We start from the raw sequence: 21833 nt of genomic DNA, 5'->3' as shown, positions 1-21833 counted from the left end.
AGATTTACACACATTATTGAACGTAGATATTTGCAAGTGTAACAGAGCCTAAACCCACCCTGATCTTTAGTGGGACTGGAGTTTAGGCAAACTATTCATGAAGCCTGACTTATGTACCCTTATTCCTAGCTATACTACTGTGATGGGGTGGGAGTGGGCTAGGGTGGCCAAAGATGCTGTGAGAGCCTGACCATCAAAAGTGATGAGGAGTCCAGTCTACAATTGCTGCTATTTCCAACTGGGAAAGAGTAAAAGGCCAGCTATACCCTTTTCTTCATTTTTGGTTCCCCAGATTAGGATACTTTAAAGGGGCCTGATTTTCAGAAAGTACTGAACACCCACCATCTGAAAACCTGGCTCCTTTAAGGTGCTTCAACTTGGTTACCCCACAACTGAGGCACCCCAAATCACTAATCATTTTGAAAAAAGCTTAGCTGTACATACTCAATTTGTCTGGCGGAGAACAGTTTTGGAACATTTGGCTAGTGACTTGTGAACAGAAGACAGACCTGTGCCACACCCTGCAGAGGAGTGATTAAGCTGCTGTATTCAATCTGGATATCAGGAAGGTCTCCTTGTCGGTAACTCCTGTACAGCGTGACCTGAGCATCATGCTTCATCTTCAGCTCAGATTTTATCTCCTGCAACAATTGCCAGCAAAAAAGCAGCCTTGATTACATGTAGAGACAAAAGATCACATAATACCTACTCAGTGAAATCTGTTTCTGGTTTAATGGAGGAGATATAATAAATGTGATCAAGTTTAACAATTCCTTTAAAAACTCTCATAAGTGTTAATGGCTAAAAAGAGTTACAAAAATCATAATGAGTTAAAACCAAACACCAAAATGATTATTCTGTAAAAAAGCAAAACAAAAAACAAAGCCTAAAGCTACTTTCACCCTTCCTTAGTACCACTGTATCTTATGCCTTTTCTACAGAAGTGGCATTAGTTTACCTTAAGTCAATTTTTTAACCGATTTACCTAAACCAGTACGCAAACCTGTAGATTCACTCTGTTTTAAGAATGGCTTGTTTCATTTTGGCTTAAACTTATTCCTAATTATTTTAAGCTAAACAGAAATAAACCTGCTTTAAAATGAAATAGGATTGTCCAAACAGCCTTTTGCACCAGTTTAACTAAATCCATTTTTAATTACATCTTAAACTAAACAGGTGCAACTCTCTCGTGTACACAAACATTTACTTTTCTCTCCAGATGCCTCTGCCTTTTTCCTTTTATACAAGTGAAAATACTGATGGGCTTTGGCAAGGGGGCAGGAAGGTGGATTAACAGTAAAAAGGGCTTGGGGTTTGCTTCCTCCCTATTCCCTGCAAAAAAATTACATATATGTTGCTACTGCTATCCGGACCACCTGGAATTGCATTTCTACGTCTTGGAAGAGTGTGCACGCTAGTGAGGGGACGAGACTGCAATTTCTTTTCTTCTGCTCAAATCCTTCCTCTTCCTCCTCCTGCTCTTTTGGGCTTTTTTACCTCCACAGCTCTATGCCTCGTCTTCCTTCTAAATGGATCACTCTTTCAAAAGATTACAAGAGATATGTCATGGGGGAACTAGAGCTTTGGTGAAGCTCCCAGAGCACTAGAAATTTTTTTTGGCTGGTATCTATTCACTCCTGCTGCCCCATCAGACATGACAATATTGATGCGAGGCTTTGTCCTCCACGTGTACTTTCTTGTCCAACTGTATCAGTTCCTGGGCAACAGTGCTTTCAATTTTTAGTAACATGACCCTCATTAAACCTATCAGAGTCTGCAAAAATGTGAGAAAGGTGAATATTACACATCTAACATGAATGGGTTAAATAAACAGCTACTACAAATTATTTTAGATAATTTTGTCAAGACTTGACACATAGTAAACTGCAATCTATAAACCCTGAAAGAAATCCAGTATCACATTTTACACAGGCTAAAATATTGTTATTCATAGTGCCTAGGAGCTCATCATGGATCAGGACCCCATTGTGCTACATGCTGTACAAACACATACTATGTGTTTGTGACATTTGTGACATTGTGTTTGATACATTTCAGGTTACTCCATCAGCCATTTCATGTTCTGTACCCGAGGGTGAATGCTGTCAGAGATGCATTATAGAACAGGGCTCACTGGACGTGTTATCAAGTTTGCATGTATCTGCAGATCTTGAGTAGAGTACAGAAACTGACCAGTTTTCCAATGTAGGTATCTAAAAATAGTTAATTTAAATCCATATTTAGACATCTAAAAAGGGAGTACCCTCAACTCACTGAAGATACTGGGACTTGTGGGTGGTTATCACCCCGATTAACAGGACACATTAACGTTACGCACCTAAATAAGACATCTACACTGGAAAACTATGCCATCTGCAAACAAGAAACATTTAAGTAATTTTAGAGTTTCACAGTATACCACAACAGTTGAGGAATTTAGAGTTAAGAATAGCCCTTCATTTTTAACTTGCACCATCGCTCCTAGGAGTTGTGATACAAATGGTGCACAAAATCACATAGTCCAATACCCCCACACAATATGGGAGATTGGAGTAAATACCCCCAGCGCTTTCCCTACTGGAGAAGTTTAAGTCACACTCAGCATTACACACACAAATAATATATTATAAAACTTGCAAAACATAATTGCAGATACCATCTCTGTAACAGAACCTATCTAGGTTCTTCCAATGGTACCCAACACCATAATTTTCCAATGGCATGATGCTTCTATAGGTAAAATATCAGACTTCTCAAAAACAGCTAACACATCCTGTCAGTCAAAGATTTTAATCTCTAACTATTAAGAAGCAAACAAACCTTTTCTCGTTTCTGTTCAGCAACACCTTTCCTTGCATAAATCAAGCTGAGTTTCTCTTGGTCCTTTAAGAAACGCCTGCGCAACCTTAGAATTTCTGCCCGTTCATCTATACCTAATAAATAATGAGTAAGCACCAACAATTTACACACACATTTTGAGTATCCACCCTTATAGCTATCCCCTTTAAAGACAACCTTAACTTATTTCAATCAATTTTCATCAGCACTTCCTCATGTACATTCTATGTCTGACCTGTAAGTATGTAAAAATTTGTGAGTGAATTGTACTACTGTCTATGTAATAAATAGAGTGTAAACGCCTCAGGCCAAGTATTGTATTTTATCCAAGTTCTGAAAAGCATTCAGCATGTTTGCAGCTTCTGTAAACAACAGAGTTGAAAAGATTCAGAGATTTGGTAATAGATTATATGGTTTTCCATCTCAAGCCTCAGTGGTTCAAATCCAATCCAGGACAGTAATGGAAAAGAATCATTCCAATGGTTGTTCAGTGGGGCCCTATATGAAATAAATCTGTGATCTCAGTCCAAATCTTAGTAAACAGGTGCCCATAAACAACTTACACCATCACAACAGACACCCGGCTAGCAGTCTCAACAGGAAGACTATGGATTGATTGGCATGGAAACTGAACTACCTCTTCTTAGGCCTGGTCTACACTATGAGTTTATGTCAGATTTAGCAGAGTTAAATCGAATTAACCCTGCACCCGTCCACATAACGAAGCCATTTTTTCCCGCCTGACATAAAGGGCTCTTAAAACCGATTTCTGTACTCCTCCCCAACGAGGGGATTAGCGCTCAAATTCATAGAATCATAGAATATCAGGGTTGGAAGGGACCTCAGGAGGTCATCTAGTCCAACCCCCTGCTCAAAGGAGGACCAATCCCCAATTTTTGCCCTGATCCCTAAATGGCCCCCTCAAGGACTGAACTCACAACCCTGGGTTTAGCAGGCCAATGCTCAAACCACTGAGCTAACCCTCCCCCCAAACTGTGAATTGAGAGAGGTTGGAGACAGGTATTAGTACCTGGTGGTGTGGGCCCCTTTGTGAGGGCCTGAACCATCAATTGCACCTCTGTCTCTCTCCACTGTGGAATATCAGAGCTAATTCTGGGTCTATTAGGAGTCTAGCTACAGGTGCTGAGCTGAACTCACTATGGTGTACCAGCACTGAGACTCCCCCTACTACAAGCTGAAATCCCTGAGCACTGTGTTAAGTATCATAGAATCATAGAATACCAGGGTTGGAAGGGACCTCAGGAGGTCATCTAGTCCATCTGCTCAAAGCAGGACCAATCCCCAATTTTTGCCCCAGATCCCTAAATTGACATCGCCGTTTCGAATTAGGGTTAATGTGGATGCAATTTGAAGGTATTGGCCTCCTGGAGCTATCCCACAGTGCACCATTGTGACCGCTCTGGACAGCGCTCTGAACTCGGATGCACTGGCCAGGTGTACAGCAAAAGCCCTGGGAACTTTTGAATCTCATTTCCTGTTTGGCCAGGCGAGCTCATCAGCACAGGTTACCATGCAGTCCCAGAATCAAAAAACAGTTCCAGCATTGACCGAACGGGAGGTACTGGATCTGATCGCTGTATGGGGAGACGAATCCGTGCTATCAGAACTACGTTCCAAAAGACGAAATGCCAAAACATTTCAAAAAATCTCCGAGGCCATGAGGGACAGAGGCTATAGCAGGGACGCAACACAGTGCTGTGTGAAACTTAAGGAGCTCAGACAAGCGTACCAGAAAACCGAAGAATCAAATGGACACTCCGGGACAGAGCCCCAGACATGCCGCTTCTACACTGAGCTGCATGCAATTCTAGGAGGGGGCCACCACTACCCCACCCCTGTCTATGGACTCCGATGATGGGGTGCTCTCCGCCATGCCTGAGGATTTTGCGGACAGGGAAAATGAGGAGAAGGAATACGAGCTTGAGGAGAGCACACAGCACACCGTTCTCCCCGACAGCCAGGATCTTTTTATCACCCTGACTGAAATACCCTTCCAACCCAATCAAGCCGGAGAAGGGACCTCTGGTGAGTGTACCTTTTAAAATATAATACATGTTATAAAAGCAAGAGTTTTTTAATGATTAAGTAGCCCTGAGAACTTGGGATGCATTCGTGGCCAGTATAGCTACTGGAAAAGTCTGTTAATGCGTCTGGGGATGGAGCGGAAATCCTCCAGGGACATCTCCATGAAGCTCTCCTGGAGGTCCTCTAAAAGCCTTTGCAGCGGGTTTCTGGGGACAGCAGCCTTATTCCGTCCTCCAGGGAACACTTTACCATGCCATGCTAGTAGCAAGTAATCTGACATCATTGCATGACAAAGCCTGGCAGCGTATGGTCCCGGTGTTTGTTGGCATTCAAGCAACATCCGTTCTCTCTCTCTCTGGGTTATCCTCAGGAGAGTGATATTGTTCATGGTAACCTGGTTGAAATAGGGGAATTTAATTAAGGGGACATTCAGAGGTGGCTGTTTGCCTGTGGCTGAAAAGAAATCCTCCCCACAGTTAGCCACGCAGTGTGTGTGGGGGGGGGAATTGGCGCTGAGCTGTTCGCGTTTGGCTAGCAGGGATCTTCCCTGATACCAGCCATGTGATGGGGGGAGGGGTAAAGCGATAATCCCAGAGAATTGGATTGGGGGAGATGGGGGGGGAGGAGGAGGGAGTTAGTTTGGTTTCTGCTGCTGCATGTTAACAGGAAAACTGCAGTACTAAATGGCCAACTCAATGTGCTTTGCTTGGTATGGGAGAGGGGGCTGCTGTTATGAAGGTTGCAGAAGCCGGAAGACTATGGCTTACCGTGGCTGTCTGCAAGCCGAATTCTGTTGCCCAGCACTGGGTGTGATCTCTAACACCAAAGCCACAGGCACTCAATATAAGATACAAAATACGACCTTGTACCAAAATCACATGTGCTATGTAATGTGAATAGTGTTGTTCACTGTGAAAGAGTATAGCCATTGTTCTGTAAAAATATATCTTTTTAAATATTTCACTCCCTTTTTTTCCTCCAGCAGCTGCAAATGTTTCAAGCATCCCTCCTCCGCCCCACATGCTATCTCAGATAAGGCAGCAAAAAAAACGCACACGCGATGAAATGTTCTCTGAGCTCATGCAGTCGTCCGGCACTAACAGAGCTGTGTGGAGGGACACAATAGCAGAGTACAGGAAAGCGGCCGATGAACGGTGGCGGCAGGAAGATCAGAGGAGGCATAATGCAACACTGGGGCTACTATGGGATCAAACGGACATGCTCTGGCGTCTGGTGGAGTTTCATGAACGGCAGCAGGATCATAGACTGCTGCTGCAGCCCCTGTTTAACCGCCCTCCCTCCTCCGCAAGTTGCATAGCCTCCCCACCGAGACACCCAAGAACGCGGGGTGGGAGGCTCCAGGCACCCAACCACTCCACCCCAGTGGACAGCCCAAGCTACAGAAGGCTGTCATTCAACAAGTTTTGAAGTGGCCTTTTCCTTCCCTCCTCCCACACCCCACCCAGGCTACCTTGTGAGTTATCTCCCTATTTTTATAATCAATTAATAAAGAATACACGTTTTTTCAACGATAGTGACTTTATTTCCTTTGCAAGCAAGCTGTGATCGAAGGGTGGGGGGTTGCTTAAAGGGAATTTAGAGGCAGCCAAGGGGGCGGGTTTTCATCAAGGAGAAACAAACAGAAGTGTCACACAGTACCCTGGCCAGTCATGAAACTGGTTTTCAAAAAGCTTCTCTGATGTGCAGCACTTCCTGCTGTGCTCTTCTAACTGCTCTGCTGTCTGGCTGTGTGCATTCAGCGGCCAGGCAATTTGCCTCAACCTCCCACCCCGCCATAAACGTCTCCCCCTTACTCTCACAGAAATTGTGGAACACACAGCAAGCAGCAATAACAATGGGCATACTGGTTTCGCTGAGGTCTGAGCAAGTCAGTAAACTGCGCCAGTGACCCTTTAAACGTCCAAATGCACACTACCACCATTCTGCACTTGCTCAGCCTATACTTGAACAGCTCCTTACTATTGTCCAGGGTGCCTGTGTACGGCTTCATGAGCCAGGACATTAAGGGGTAGGCTGTCCCCAAGGATAACTATAGCATTTCAACATCCTCAACAGTTATTTTCTGGTCTGGGAAGCAAATCCCTTCCTGCAGCCATTTAAACAGACCAGAGTTCCTGAAGACGCGAGTATCATGAACCTTTCCCGGCCATCCCACGTTGATGCTGGTGAAACGTCCCTGGTGATCCACGAGTGCTTGCAGCACCACTGAAAAGTACCCCTTGCGGTTTATGTACTGGCTGCCCTGGTGGTCCGGTCCCAATATAGGGATATGGGTTCCGTCTATAGCCCCACCACAGTTAGGGAATCCTATTGCAGCAAAGCCATCCACTATGACCTGCACATTTCCCAGAGTCACTATCTTTGATATCAGCAGCTCAATGATTGCGTTGGCTACTTTGCATCACAGCAACCCCCACAATAGAATTGCCCACTCCAAATTGATTCCTGACTGACTGGTAGCTGTCTGGCATTGCAAGCTTCCACAGGGCTATTGCCACTCCCTTGTGAACTGTGAGGGCTGCTCTCTTCTTGGTATTCTTGCGCTTCAGGGCAGGGGAAAGCAAGTCAAAGTTCCATGAAAGTGCCCTTACGCATGCGAAAGTTTCAGAGCCACTGGGAATCACCCCAAACCTGTAACACTATGCGGTCCCACCAGTCTGTGCTTGTTTCCCGGGCCCAGAATTGGCGTTCCACGGCACGAGCCTGCCCCAGTAACATCGTGATCTCCAAATTGCTAGGTACTGCAGTTTTAGAGAAATCTGTGTTCATGTCCTCATCACCATGCTGCCATCACCTCCTCGCCTGGTTTTTCAGGTGCTGGTTCTGCATAAACTGCACGATAATGCGCAAGGTGTTTACAATGGTCATAACTGCTGCGGTGAGCTGAACAGGCTCCATGCTTGCCGTGCTATGGCGTCTGCTCAGGCAATCCAGGGAAAGGGGCGCGAAATGATTGTCTGCCATTGCTTTCACAGAGGGAGGGAGGGAGGGTTGACTGACGACATTTACCCATAACCACCCACAACAAATTTTTGGCCCCATCAGGCATTGGGCGCTCAGCCCAGAATTCCAATGGGCAGCGGAGACTGTGGGAACTGTGGGTGCATCACCAGTGCACCGTTTGGAATGTCGACGCTTGCCACGGTACTGTGGACGCACACTGCAAAATTAATGTGCTTAGTGTGGACGCATGCTCTCGACTTTTTACAATCTGTTCCCAAAAATCAACTTCTGTAAAATCCGAGTACTTTCGTAGTGTAGACATGGCCTTACTTTGAGTATGTTCCTTTCGAAACAAGGTTGAAGTACCTTGACCTGGCAGCATGAGGTACACTGCCCATGTTGTAGGGGTCAAACTCCAGAGCTGTCTGCCTCACACTTTATTTTTAACTAACCATACAAAAAACCTCTAAGCAATTCCAGAACGATGCTAGTGTTTTTCAGACCTGGAGTGGAAAAGTGAAAGCTCATTTTCAGAGATTGATTTATAAGAACAGTAGTTAATTCTGCTGCCAAATTGGAATCCATTTGAAAAATGTCTGAGGCACTACTCAAATTATTTGAAAAAGAAATACACCGGACCCTCGCTAGAACGCATGTCTATATAGCACAAATTCACATAAAACGCGGTCGCGGCCATGGATCCCAAATTTAATTACTTTAATTGCAATTCGTTATAACGCGGTACTGCGCATGGATCCCAAATCCTGCATTCTAGAGAGGGTCCGGTGTAACTGTTTTAATATTTACTACTTGTTAGGTTCATTTATGGAGACACTCAGACAAATCTAGAAGATACAAGGAAATATAGATTTCCCTGGCATTTCCCTTCTGGTCATCTTAGAGAGAACAAGAAACATAAATAAGGAATGCTGGTTTTAGACAATGGAGGTGTTACTTACCCTATCATTTTAGCCAACAACATTCCATTTTGTAGACACCTAAATAATTCCACTACTCAAACACCATCTATATTATGAACAGCCACATTTGATATATTTATTTATATTTATATATATTTAAGTAGGGTACAGTAGCCCATTCAAACTGAAGGACTCACATCTGACATGCTCCTTACATCAGATATGACAGGAAGCAAAATTTCCAGATTGTCCCCTCATTACAACATCCCAAAGATGATGTTCTGCCACCTACTTCATTAGCACACAGAGTCAGTTTTTCTTTAACAAAAAAAAAATATATATATATATATATAAATAACATTGGCATTCCATCAATAAGGTATTGATACCTTTAGCTTTGCTGTCCACCTCGTCTCCTGGCAAACCCAACCTTTTCTTCCCAAAATTGGGTCCCAGTGGTTTTAAGGTTGCCCTCTGTGATTTCTCACTCCGCTTGCTAGCAAACAGCATGGATGAGGACAATGATTCTGATGATGAAGGGACTGTATACTCTGCCAGTGTGTCAATGCTGCTTCCTGTTAGCCAGTTAAAAGAGTTTCTCCCACCTGTAAAAAGCAGAAATATGAAATATCAGTTTGTGACTTCATTTAAGTCAAAACATGCACAAAATTGCCTTCCAAACAAGGGCACAATTCCCATATTTATAGTCCAATTATGGGGGGAAATCAGCATTCACATCTTGGTCCCCATCAGTACCCAGCCCAGGCAAGCTAATGATCCAACCAGTGGACCAAATTCAGTGATGAATCCTGGTCACTTGCCACCTGAGGCACATTGCTCATAAGCAAAGAAGAAGAGTCCAATTATTATCTAATGAATGCTGCATTTTTGCACGTAAATAGAACAACAGGAAGTAAAATGTTCTAAGTAAAAAGCTGGGAGGCCAATCTTTTTAATTGGACATGAGGCTTAAAAAAATAAGAACAATCAATGCAAACTAAGTGAATAGGGCTTCCTACTTTGGAACTGGAACAAATTAGTAACATACCGTATATACTCATTCATAAGCCGAATATTTTTAGTTAAAAATTGAAGCACCAGAGGAGGGGGTTGGCTTATGAACGGTATAGAAAGGGAGAGGTGGGACACAGCCCCTCCCCGCAACAGAGAGAGCAAGGAGAGGCAGCAGAGCCAGAAGGAAAGAGGCGGGGCCAGAGTCTCTCCACTTCTGGCCACGCTACTCTCCTCCCAGCCTCCAAAGGAGCTGCAGCTCCAGGGCTGGCAGGCTGCAGCCATGCCGCTCGGCCCCCCCAACCAGGGCAGGCTGTGGCCGCGCCACCCACTGGAGCACACTGTGGTTGTGCCACCCAGCCCAGCCCGCTGGAACATGCTGCGGCCACGCTGCCCCGTCTGGCCCTCCCCAGATAAGGTGGGAAGGGATGGGATAGGGAGAATGTGGGGGTCCTGGGCTGGGGGGTCACGTGGGGGGATGGTCACAGGGGTTACTCCCCTGACCCCCAGCTTCTCCCCCACAAAAAATTTCCCCACCAGTTGCTGTCCCGGCTCGTCAGGGTAAGCAGCTGGCATGCCGGGACACTGTGTACTTAATGTCTGGTTTCAGAGTAGCAGCCGTGTTAGTCTGTATTCGCAAAAAGAAAAGGAGTACTAGTGGCACCTTAGAGACTAACACATTTATTTTGTTAGTCTCTAAGGTGCCACTAGTACTCCTTTTCTTTTCGTTTACTTAGGTTTACCTTTGTGCCTGCGGACACTCGAGGTAAACAAACCATCTCAGCCTGCCAGCGGCTTATCCTGATGGTCTGGGAGCCAAAGTTTGATGCCCCCTGAATTATAGGGTTGGCTTATGAATGGATCATACATTTTTTTCCATTTTTACTTATCCATCTTGGGGCGGGGGGGGGCGGGGCGTATAAACGAACCAGCTTATGATCGAGTATATACAGTACTTCAATTTACAGCTGACCAGAGTGTTTAGATGTTTTCATAAAAATGATACACAAATGATACACATTTACTTATACCTTTGCTTTTTAAAAAAAGCATACACAAAAGGAATAAGGAAAGTAGAATTGTTGCTTTGGGGAACAGGAGAGCTCCAGAACATGCTGATCTATACTTACTGATATTCTGTGTAGGTGTGAATTCATACTGCTGTTGGGTAGCCCTCACTTGACCACCTAGTGACCCCGGAGTTGAAAGGGATCCTTCTTGTGACCGATTCCTCTTGGCACTTTGGGAAGCTTGAGTCTCCACAAACATTGGTGTGAGAACAGTACTTCGGTAACGCCAGTTAGAATCAATAGTGAAGTCCTATACATACAAAAAGGTCTTAATAAGAGCACAGGGAACTGAAACTTTTTTCAACCATTGAGATAAAATGGCTAGTATGTAATACATCACTTTAAATTCAGTACTGACTGGTCTCCTTAACATACAGAACCATATGACAACTGTTCATATTTCAGTAACATTGCATGATCCTGGTTCAAATACAAAGCAGTCATTTAGTATCAATTCTGCTATTCTGCTGTAACAACACTAGAACCCCCAATTTGATTCTTTATTTATTCAGTTATCTTTCCAAGCTATAGGTGCCCTTTTTATTTATTTAATTAGCACATAACACATAATCTAACAAAAGGATCTCTGACAATTAGCATACATCATATATAATTACCACTTGAGTTATAAGTAAGTTCTTACCTTCACTTTTTTAAAATAAAAGTTCACGTTAAAAATATGAAGTTATCCTCCCAAAATAAATATCAAACTCCTAAGAACTTGAATAACCCATGACTGCCTCAGCTGTTACTGATGTAGAACACAGCACACGTTCAGTCTCCTTCATTACTTCAGCTCTATTTAACTTCTACAAAGGTAACTGCTACATTGATAACTGGACACTGCTGCATAGTTCTATAGCATTACACAAATATTACAATTCACCTGAAATCTGCATTCAGAAAGTGGATGCTCAAACATTTTTCTGGAATAATCTGGACTCTTGCTGGTCATTTCAAGCAGAAAATTTGTCACTAAACTCAAATATTGGGTTTCTATCTTGGTAGAGTACAAGGAATTTAACAAAGCCAACATACGATCGAGGGTATTTGTAGGTAACCTAGTTTCATCACTCCAAAAATTTCTAACGATCAATCTGTAAAGAGAGGAAAAACATACTTGGACAACTATAAATGGAACACTATAGCCTTACGCAATGCTTGACTCAAAAAACTTCCTTTTTTTTTTTTAAAACTAGTGAATAGCAAAAAATATATAAGGAGGATTAGGACTATATTACCCCACTAATTTCTTTACCCCAACGATTCCACACTGGTGTATGTTAATCATCTCATTTCCCACTCTTCACCCCCAATCTGTATTTCATCTAAATGATATTAAAAACTTTAGTAAGGTCACAAGGATTTTTATACTTCATAAATTGGAATTTTACTTATGATTATGAAATCATGTCCATGCAAACAAAAGAAATTGTGGGCACAGGTATATAAAACACACCTTTTTTCCTATTGTGCCGCATTATAAAAGTTAATGATGATACTATCTTCCAAAACTGGACCTAATTTCTTACGTCTTTATAGATCAAAAGTTTAGGTGCTGGCATAGGGACTGTGTTATATTAACATAGGATTAAGTCTAATATAAACTAAAGAGACTTACTGATTTGATTCTTCACATCTGAAGAAGTGAGCTGTAGCTCACGAAAGCTTATGCTCTAATAAATTGGTTAGTCTCTAAGGTGCCACAAGTCCTCCTTTTCTTTTTACTGATTTAGGACTCCCATTGACTTAATAGGCTTTAGAACAAGCCCTTAACATTTTTTCAAATTCTCACTATTTCAGCTAAATGTAGTGCAAGAGAATAGGATACAAACACTTCTTAAAATGTTAATCTTCTGTTAATTTTATACACTAGAACCCCGTTTATCCAACCCTCCCTTAACCAGCTCTCTGCATTTACCTAACAACCAGGACTCCAGGGCCAGAAGTAGGTGATCTCTCCTAGGGCCACTAGATGGTGCTGCAGCATCGTATTTTCCCATTGTCCAGTTTATCCAGAGTTTTGATTATCTAATCTGGCCCCGATCCCAATTAAACCGGACAAACAAACAGGGTTCTACTGTACTTTAAACAGTTTATAATATTGTCTTTACTTTCCAAATTGATCATTGTTAGTGACATTGAATCAGCAGGTAGGACCAGAAGCAGCCAAAGCTGGGACTGCTGCACTGGGGTTGGGATAAAATGTAGCCCAGGCAGAGCCATCTCTCCCCCAGCATGCCCTGGTCTCAGAAATGTGCAGTGGAGCCCCTGCCCAGTCTAGGGGCACTAGAACCCAGATGGTGCCTCCCTGCCTTTCCACCATGTGGCTTTGGGAGAGAACTGCAGAGAGAAGCCAGCCAGAGGCTCCACCTGGCAGGAGCAGAAGCAGTCAAAGCAGAGCATTCTAGTCAAAACTGTAGAATGTTCTCAAACTTTCTCTGCCCTGTACTGATTAGCTCAAGCCCTTTCTGTGCCCCTCCATCCTCACAGCCTCTTCACCTCAGCTTCACTCCATACCTGCCCATCTTACTCTCATCTCCCCTGCCCTGTCCCCCTCACCTCCCTTTCCTTTTCTTTCTACTACGAGTATCCCCTCCTAGCTAACCCCACACTCCACAAAAATAATTGTGGAACTAACACGACTTTTGCCACCATCACATGTGTTCTACCCCTTCCCCCACCTTGTGTCTCTCTTGTCTATTTAGACTGTAAGCTCTTCAGGGCAGGGACCATCTCCGACTTTGCGTTTGTACAGTTTGCATAATGGCGGCCTACGCTTGATTGGCCCTTAGGCACTACCATAATAAGCATGATTAATAGTAATATTGCCCTAGCCTCTTCATGAAATGTAACTGGAAACTTTGAAATAGGGAAAGCTATGTCTTCCAATTAAGAAGAAAAACAAGATAACCATCTCCAGAAACAAACATGAAATTTTTGAGCAAGGTGTCACTATTACGTTTACTGCTTAACATATCTTAATAGCCTAAAAACCCCTAAAAAAAAAAATCTGTTGTACAAAACAAAACAAAAACGCATTAAAGACTTAAGCATCTCAGCTGACCCATCACAATACTCGGTGTGCCGACTCACTGTAGTCCGGAGTTTTCATCCATCAGTCCCTGAAGTAGCATTTCTTTTGCTAGTTTGAACACTTCCTGAGATTCTTCCTCTGCTTGGCTTTCTGGGTCCCTGATATAAAATGAAAAGGAAAGAAAGTCTTATTGATTTCTCTCTCATGCAACTTGCAACAAAAGGAACAAACACGGGGAAAATAAAAATAATGGCAGTGCACTTGGCTCATACATGCTATGTCTTCACTGCCCCAAAACGATGATGGTTTGCTGTTTGTTTTAAAGAGAGATAACGCATGTTAGTAACCTCATGCAAACCCTCACAGAGACAAGGCTCTATACCAATGGTCCCCAAACTGTGGGCCCCCCCCTGGGGACACAGAGGAATGTCCGGGGGGATGCGGTGGGCCCAGGCCAGCCCCTGACTAAACAGTACATAGATAGAAGATAGAAAGGTTTAAGTGAGTTTTCCAAGCCTCAGGAAGGGAAGTAGAACTCAAAGGTTTCTGCTCCCAGTGCTGTGATAACACCATCACCTCACTTTTTACATAAGGAAAGTAACTATTCAGATCACTTTTATATAACTGCTCTTACCCAGTTGGAAGACACTACTTGAAACTGAATCCATACCTGTAGTTATCATAAATCCACATCAGGATGTCATACATGCGCTCCCGACATACTGGAGAAGGGTGAGAGATGAACCCTGTTACTCCAGGAAGAAGTTCTCTTAGTTCTAGTGGTTTCAGCTTAGGCAACATTTTGTATACGATATCCAAACACACCCTCTGCCTTTCATCATCTCTAAAGGAGATAAAAAGCAACTGCATTGGTTTCATTATTCTATTTACAGTTACACATACAGCTGAACATTAAAGTAATATTTAGCAATTTCATATTGCATAAAAATGTTTTTAGTTACTATTTTTGTGTTTACCTGAAAAAAAAAAAAAAAATCTGTCGAACCAAACTAAATACACATTAAGGGTGAAATCCTGACCCCACTGAAGTTAATGGGAGTTTTGCCACTGATCTCAGTAGGGCCAGGATTTCACCATATGGCTAAGGAAAAAAGCTGCAGCAAGCATACTTTTCAACTTGAATAAGAGAAGTAGAAAAAACCTGCCAGATTTTCTAATCTACATTTGCTCAAAGAAGAGAACAAGGCTCTCAAGAAAAAAAACTGGAAATGTAAACGCACGTGGAATGTAAAACTTGCATCACTACTAGAAAAAGATAACACTGCAAAATTCAGACTATGTTCCCAGGTTGCCAAGATGATCATGCACTGGTCATGTGCCCACTTACCTGTGACTCATGACTTGGATGAAATCTTTACTCTTTAATTGTAAGTAGAGATCAGTTATTTCCTCTGCACGGTACATCACCACCTCCAGACAGTATGTTTTCAGAACACCATGAAGTTTTGGTATCAAGAAGAATACTGCATTCATAAACCTTTACATGATAAGGAGCCCACAAAGCAAAAAATAAGAAGTTATATTCTATTACAGTGGTGCCCAAACTTTTCCTGTTGTGTCCCCCATTACAAGTAATGGGATCTGTCCACACACCTCTCCATTACTGCACACTTGGCTCAGCAGAGGAGCCTGGGCTGAAGGTGGAACTGGGGACTGAACTGGGTATGGGGGAGGAAAGAGAATGAGGGCAGAGCTGCAGCTGGAGTGGAGTTGTAGCTGGGAGCAGAACTGGTCTGGGCGGTGGTTTCTCCCTGCCCTCCATGGAGTCTGGTGCAGGCCCTGCCCTGAACGTTCTTCTGCACCCCTCTAGGGGGGTGAGCCCCACACTTTGGGGACCACTGTTCTATTAGATAATGATTTTTCTATATACAGGGTATCATATCTCACTATACCTGTCAGCAAGAGGTGGAAAGTTCTTTGCTACTTTATTTAAGCACACAATAAACTTGTCCTCTTTGGTGCTTTGATGTTGTTTTAACTGTTTTATGACACAGTCATAAACTGGACCCTCAAATATCTGAAAGATCAGAAACATTTTATCATTAAACAAATGCCAACACCAGAAACTCAGGAACACTCAAATTATGTAACAGTACTATTACACGGGGGATATTTTTAGTTACAGTGAAACTTCTCTGGCTTAATCTTGACATTTATGACAATTCACAGCAGTAGTACAACATGCCTGGATGAAATACAACTTGTCTGCTTTAACAGAGCTGCTGTCTAACAATTCATAAGTTTCTATTAACTGTGCAGAGACCAACAGCTTAAATACAGAAAGAAAAAAATCACACGATATTCCTATTTCAAACACTAAATAATTCCTGATGGTGTGTGGCAGGTTTCCAGTAAAATACTATACAATAATACTATAAAAAGCCATTTTCTATTAAATTAACTTTATCTGCAAAGAAATACAAGGTACACACAGAATATTAACCACCACACCTGCTTACTCATTCAAAATGACAGATTTTTTTTTTTAAAGGAAAGGAGGAATGGATAAGACTGAAAATGAGAAGAGTGCAAGGGTTCAACAATATTCATCATGCACCCTAGAGAATGAGAAAGGATGAACAAAATGGAATGTATTGGACAGGGAAGACAGCTACATACCCGCTTTACAGGAGTGCCACAATTACAGTCCAAGAGCAGCAGCTGAGAAAGCACTTTCATTCTAAGTCCCTATTTTCAGGTTCCTAGAAATCTTCTATCAAATAGAGCCCTGAGAATTCTTAACTTTAACATTTTATTCACTTTCCCTCATATTTGAAAAATTTCTATTTGTCAGTCCCACTGGCAGAAAAGAGGTGAACACAACTTCCCCAGATCCATTCACTGCCACGGTCAAGACAAAAGGTTCATAAGAATTGAGGCAAAGTGCGCCCCGCCTGTGCTAATCTCGTCTTGAATTCTGATTCTCCTGTGATAGCATCTTCTGCTATTGCCGAACTTCTGGGGAGGCCTTATTAAATTTAACGTTCTCTCATTTTGAAGCTAGAATTGGGTATTCAGTTTAGACTTATAGATATAACAGTCTTTAATACAATAATGATAAAAGACACAATGTAACACACTCACATTTTCCCTCTCAGCCATGTATCGAAGAATAAGTCCCAGCACTTCTGCTGCAGCTGCATAAACTTCCTTATATCTTATTAAGGACATGTTATTGGCCAAAGCCTGAAAGTACCTAACATACAAAGGAAATCAGCTGTGGTCCATTCACCCTAGTATTTGATGTTCCATGAAAATCAGACATTTAAGAAACTCTAACAATATTCTTTGCCGCTCTCCATTTCATGCATCCACACTCAGAGTCTTAACTGCAGTCTTTGTGGTGCTATTACACTAACACCCCATATCCATGAAGGTTTCAGATGGTAACAACACTTCCCCTTTGAATTTTTGGGTACAATGGGATCTGGAGTGCCACAAATACCTGTTTCGCCACTCTTGACTCCACTGGGTGCCAAAGAGCTCAACAACTGTAAAAGCAGGAGTCAGAATAGTGCCCAGTGCAGATACATCTACGCTCCCGCCAATTCACCTCCTGAAGAAAGGAACAGCTGCGGAGTTAGCTGGAGCAACTTGCTCAACTTAGGAGTTTAGGGGTGGTGGTGGGGCCAGAGAGACAAGAAGCTCCAAGAGGTGAGCATTCCAAATCCCACCCTCCATGCTGCCAACATCCTTCTTGGTCAGCTTATTGTAAGGTTTATAATAAAAAATTAACTCCCCAAATAGACATGCTTCTCACCTCACGCTGTCTATTTCACACTTTGGGTCATAGGGAGACAAGTTGTTAGCAAGAACAATACCTAACAACTGAATTCCCACTGAGTTGTCCTTTGTATTAGGATCTCCACCAGAAAATTGTTCGAATATTAACCTGCAGCACAAGGATGTACAAAAAAATATATATATATGTATATATATGCATGTGACAGAGTACATGCTAAAGACAGTACAAATCTGGTGAAAGTGACCGTGGCTACATGAACAAAACTTTATTGGGAATGCATATAGTATAAAATATTTGCAAATTCCCAGAAATTATCCCCCCCACAAAACTTTCATCCTTTGATTTCTGTGTTCTATCCTCAATGACTGAACATCACCAGCTGCTAACTCAATGGTGCAATAACAGACAAAAAAATCCTCTCAGTAGTTTCTCCTGCCTTCTGCTCTCTCACTGCTTACAGCTCATTGTAATTCTTATCTATCCAGGATTCTTAGCAGCATGAGTTGTGTGTGTTGCTGCCTCTGCAATTTTGGTGTCAACAACAGACAGAAATGTAGGTGAATTTACCACAAAGGGAGAGAGCAGCTGGCTAAAGCAATAAGAGGATTTGTTTTTAAAAAATAGTTGGTTGGTCAAAAAGCCACTAAAATCCATGTACAATCCTGGATTGAGCGACTGTTAGCAGGAAGCATTACCACTTGAAGACTTACGGATGCCTCACTACTGACTGTGAAAGAACCAGATCCTCAGACCACCTGCAAGTTGTTTGTGTTACAGGTTGAAAACCACCGGGCTAACCCTTTCACCTCTGCAGAGCTCAGTTCACATTTTCCCTACATTCTTTTTATACTGAGAAATATTACCTGTACGGTATGGAGAGACAATCCTTCCAGCACTCCACAACTGTCTTTATAATTTCCAAGTTGTGTCGGAACACTGCTCTTTTCTGGTGAAATACATTCTTCATCAAGAATTCAAGTAATCTGTTAGCCAGTATCTCATCTTTAATATTCCCCTAACATGAAACAAAAAGCAACATGGTAATTCTATATAAAACAATATTTTTGTTCATAATCTGAATGCATAGAACGTTTTCACTCTCCACTGGTTTAATGTTTAAAATATAACTCTGAATTCTCAAGTTAGCTAACACAATGTTGACTATGAGTTTGCAATAAGTGTACCGAAGGAAAAGGCATGTTCAGCAGTCTAAGTTTGTAGGGAAGTCAAGCTCAGAATTCACCAGAACTTTGTTAGCTTTACGTAGGAGAGCCCTGGCAACTTGTTATGAAAACAGGTGAAAGTCCATACTTTGAACTATAGCAGTTGGGCCAAGTAATCCACCATCAGTGCAGTATCCCTCATACAACTAATGAAACTGTTCCATGCAAATTAGCTGCAGAGTAATGGTGGTGATGTATGATATCACAATGGTCTAGGACTATTAGCATGGAAAAGATACCATCCAATTTTTATATTCTCAGTGTAACAGATCCCTGAATCCCAGTGATGATTGAATGTGGTGATATTCTGAATAAAAAGTGCTCTGAATCATGCTAGAGACTGTTTCCATTGCTTCACACGGACTCAAAAGACATTCTAGCCCTCACAGTGATACAGAGTAACTATCCTGGCATCTTATTACAACTGGCAAACTGAGCGTCCAAAAGGCACTAGTAAGTTATACCAGTACTGATAAGTCTTTTGGGGAAGGGAAGTATGAAGGTGGCACTAACTTTTACCATCAGTCTAAAAAATATTACAAAATGACATGACAGGGCGTAGATTTTTGAGTTCATTAATGTATTTCTCAGGTATGTTGTGAACTTGTGCATTCTACCACTTGACGTGTCCATTAGTGGACCAATAAGAAAGAACCTGGAGGATCACAGGCTCAATAAGTTACTTACAGTGTTGCCAGAGAGATTGATTTAATTAATGAACTAAACTTGCTTCTTATTAAGATGATCTAGTTATTTACAGTGGTTAATGATTAAAGCAGCACTGAGGAAAGATCGATAAAATAATATCATCCCATTAAAATAGGGAAAAAACAAATTAAAAATTCCTTAGACAAGCTAGATGTCTTCAAGTCATCAGGGTCTGATGAAATGCATCCTAGAATACTCAAGGACCTGACTGAGGAGATATCTGAGCCACTAGCAATTATCTTCAAAAAGTCATGGAAGATGGGATCGATTCCAAAGGACTGGAAAAGGGCAAATATAGTGCCAATCTATAAAAAGGGGAATAAGGACAACCTGGGGAATTACAGACCAGTCATCCTAATGTTGCCGGCACTCAGTGCCAGAGGCGAGCAACAGCGGTGGGGGTTGCTACCCGGTGTGCTTCACCCAATAATTACAACGGGGTGGAGAAGCAGAAAAGTTTATTTGAAGCTTCAAAAAGGTACAGGGAGATTAGAATCTCAAATCCTGTACACAGAGCAGGAAGTTACACAGAATTTTATACATTCTTTTTTTTAGCATATTTATTTAATAGCAAGCTGCCTTAAGTATTTATATAGCCAGCCAATCCAGTTACCAGCTAGTTCCCTTGTTTTTTGTATTATTTGTTAAACTATACATAAAGCTGCTTTATTTAGCATTGTTTTTTTATATTTGCCCTGTTTGGCCTTGTTTAGTTTTAGGCAGTCTGACTCTGCAACATATTGTTGCAGATTCTCAGCATAACTGCTGCGAGTATCTCCAGGCGGGGCCCAAGGACACTTGGGCCTAGTGCGCATAACTGCTGCGAGTGCCTCCAGGGCGGGGGGGGGAGGGAGGTTGAGGGGGGGAAGGGGGCCAAGGACACTTGGGCCTAGTGCGAGGGGGCTTCATCGACACTCGTGGTCTTCCATTCCCTCGAGTTATCTAGTGGCCATGCCCCAGTGTCCCCAACACTAACTTCAGTATCCGGAAAGATAATGGAGCAAATAATTAAGCAATCAATTTGCAAACACCTAGAAGATAAGGTGATAAGTAACTGTCAGCATGGATTTGTCAAGAACAAATCACGTCAAACCAACCTAATAGCTTTTTTTGAAAGGGTAACAAGCCTTGAGGATGGGGGGAAGCAATAGATGCGGCATATCTTAACTTTAGCAAGGCTTTTGATACGGTCTTGCATGACCTTCTCATAAACAAACTAGGGAAATACAACCTAGATTGAGCTACTATAAGATGGGTGCATAAAACCGGTTGGAAAACCATTCCCAGAGAGTAATCATCAGTGGTTCACAGTCAAGCTGGAAGGGCATATCAAGTGGGGTCTCGCAGGGTTCAGTTCTGTTCAATATCTTCATTAACTATTTTGATAATGGCATAGAGAGTATACTTATAAACTTTGCAGATGATACCAAGCTGGGAGGGGTTGCAAGAGCTTTGAAGCATAGGATTAAAATTCAAAATGATCTGGCCAAACTGGAGAAACTGTCTGAAGTAAATAAGATGACATTCAATAAGGACAAATGCAAAATACTCCACTTAGGAAGGAACAATCAGTTGCACACATACAAAATGGGAAATGACTACCTGAGGAGAAGTACTATGGACAGGGATCTGGGGATCATAGTGGATTACAAGCTAAATAAGAGTCAACAGTGTAACAAAAAAAAGTTGCAAAAACAACTGTTGCAAAAAAAGCAAACATCATTCTGGGATGTATTAGCAGGAATGTTGTAAGCAAGACATGAGAAGTAATTCTTTTGCTCTACTCTGTGCTGATTAGGCCTCAGTTGGAGTATTGTGTCCAGTTCTGGATGACACATTTTGGGAAAGATGTGGATGAAATGGAAAAAGTCCAGAGAAGAGCAACAAAAATTATTAAAGGTCTAGAAAACATGACCTATGAGAGGAGATTGAAAAAAAATTGGGTTTGCTTAGTCTCAAGAAGAGAAAACTGAGGGTGGACACAATAACCGTTTTCAAGTATATAAAAGGTTGTTTTAAGCAGGAGGAAGAAAAATTGTTCTCATTAGCCTTTAAGGATAGGACAAGAAGCAATGGGCTTAAATTGCAGCAAGGGTAGTTTAGGTAGGACATTAGGAAAAACTTCCTAACTTTCAAGGTAGGTAAGCACTGAAATAAATTGCCTAGCGAGGTTGTGGAATCTCCATCATTGGAGATTTTTAAGAGGTTAGACGAACACCTTTCAGAGATGGTCTAGTCTAGATAATACTT

The 21833-nt window shown here is 42.2% G+C and overlaps 1 protein-coding gene across 1 annotated transcript in view; it reads right to left on the bottom strand.

Annotated features, from left to right (window-relative positions):
- The window catches only part of PRKDC (protein kinase, DNA-activated, catalytic subunit), a 154490-nt gene that overhangs the window by 47286 nt on the left and 85371 nt on the right, over positions 1 to 21833 (bottom strand). Inside the window, exons 50-61 of the mRNA XM_073331241.1 lie at positions 18516 to 18667; positions 17668 to 17799; positions 16992 to 17103; positions 15800 to 15924; positions 15235 to 15384; positions 14557 to 14730; positions 13946 to 14044; positions 11736 to 11946; positions 10910 to 11099; positions 9158 to 9373; positions 2821 to 2933; positions 510 to 641 (exon numbers count right to left, since the gene is read on the bottom strand). Of these exons, the coding sequence (XP_073187342.1) occupies positions 510 to 641; positions 2821 to 2933; positions 9158 to 9373; positions 10910 to 11099; positions 11736 to 11946; positions 13946 to 14044; positions 14557 to 14730; positions 15235 to 15384; positions 15800 to 15924; positions 16992 to 17103; positions 17668 to 17799; positions 18516 to 18667 (1806 nt within the window). The remainder of the gene's footprint in view (positions 1 to 509; positions 642 to 2820; positions 2934 to 9157; positions 9374 to 10909; positions 11100 to 11735; positions 11947 to 13945; positions 14045 to 14556; positions 14731 to 15234; positions 15385 to 15799; positions 15925 to 16991; positions 17104 to 17667; positions 17800 to 18515; positions 18668 to 21833) is intronic.

This window comes from Lepidochelys kempii, chromosome 2 (genome assembly GCF_965140265.1).
Source record: "Lepidochelys kempii isolate rLepKem1 chromosome 2, rLepKem1.hap2, whole genome shotgun sequence".
Lineage (NCBI taxonomy): Eukaryota > Metazoa > Chordata > Testudines > Cheloniidae > Lepidochelys > Lepidochelys kempii.
This window is presented reverse-complemented; position numbering and strand designations above follow the sequence as displayed.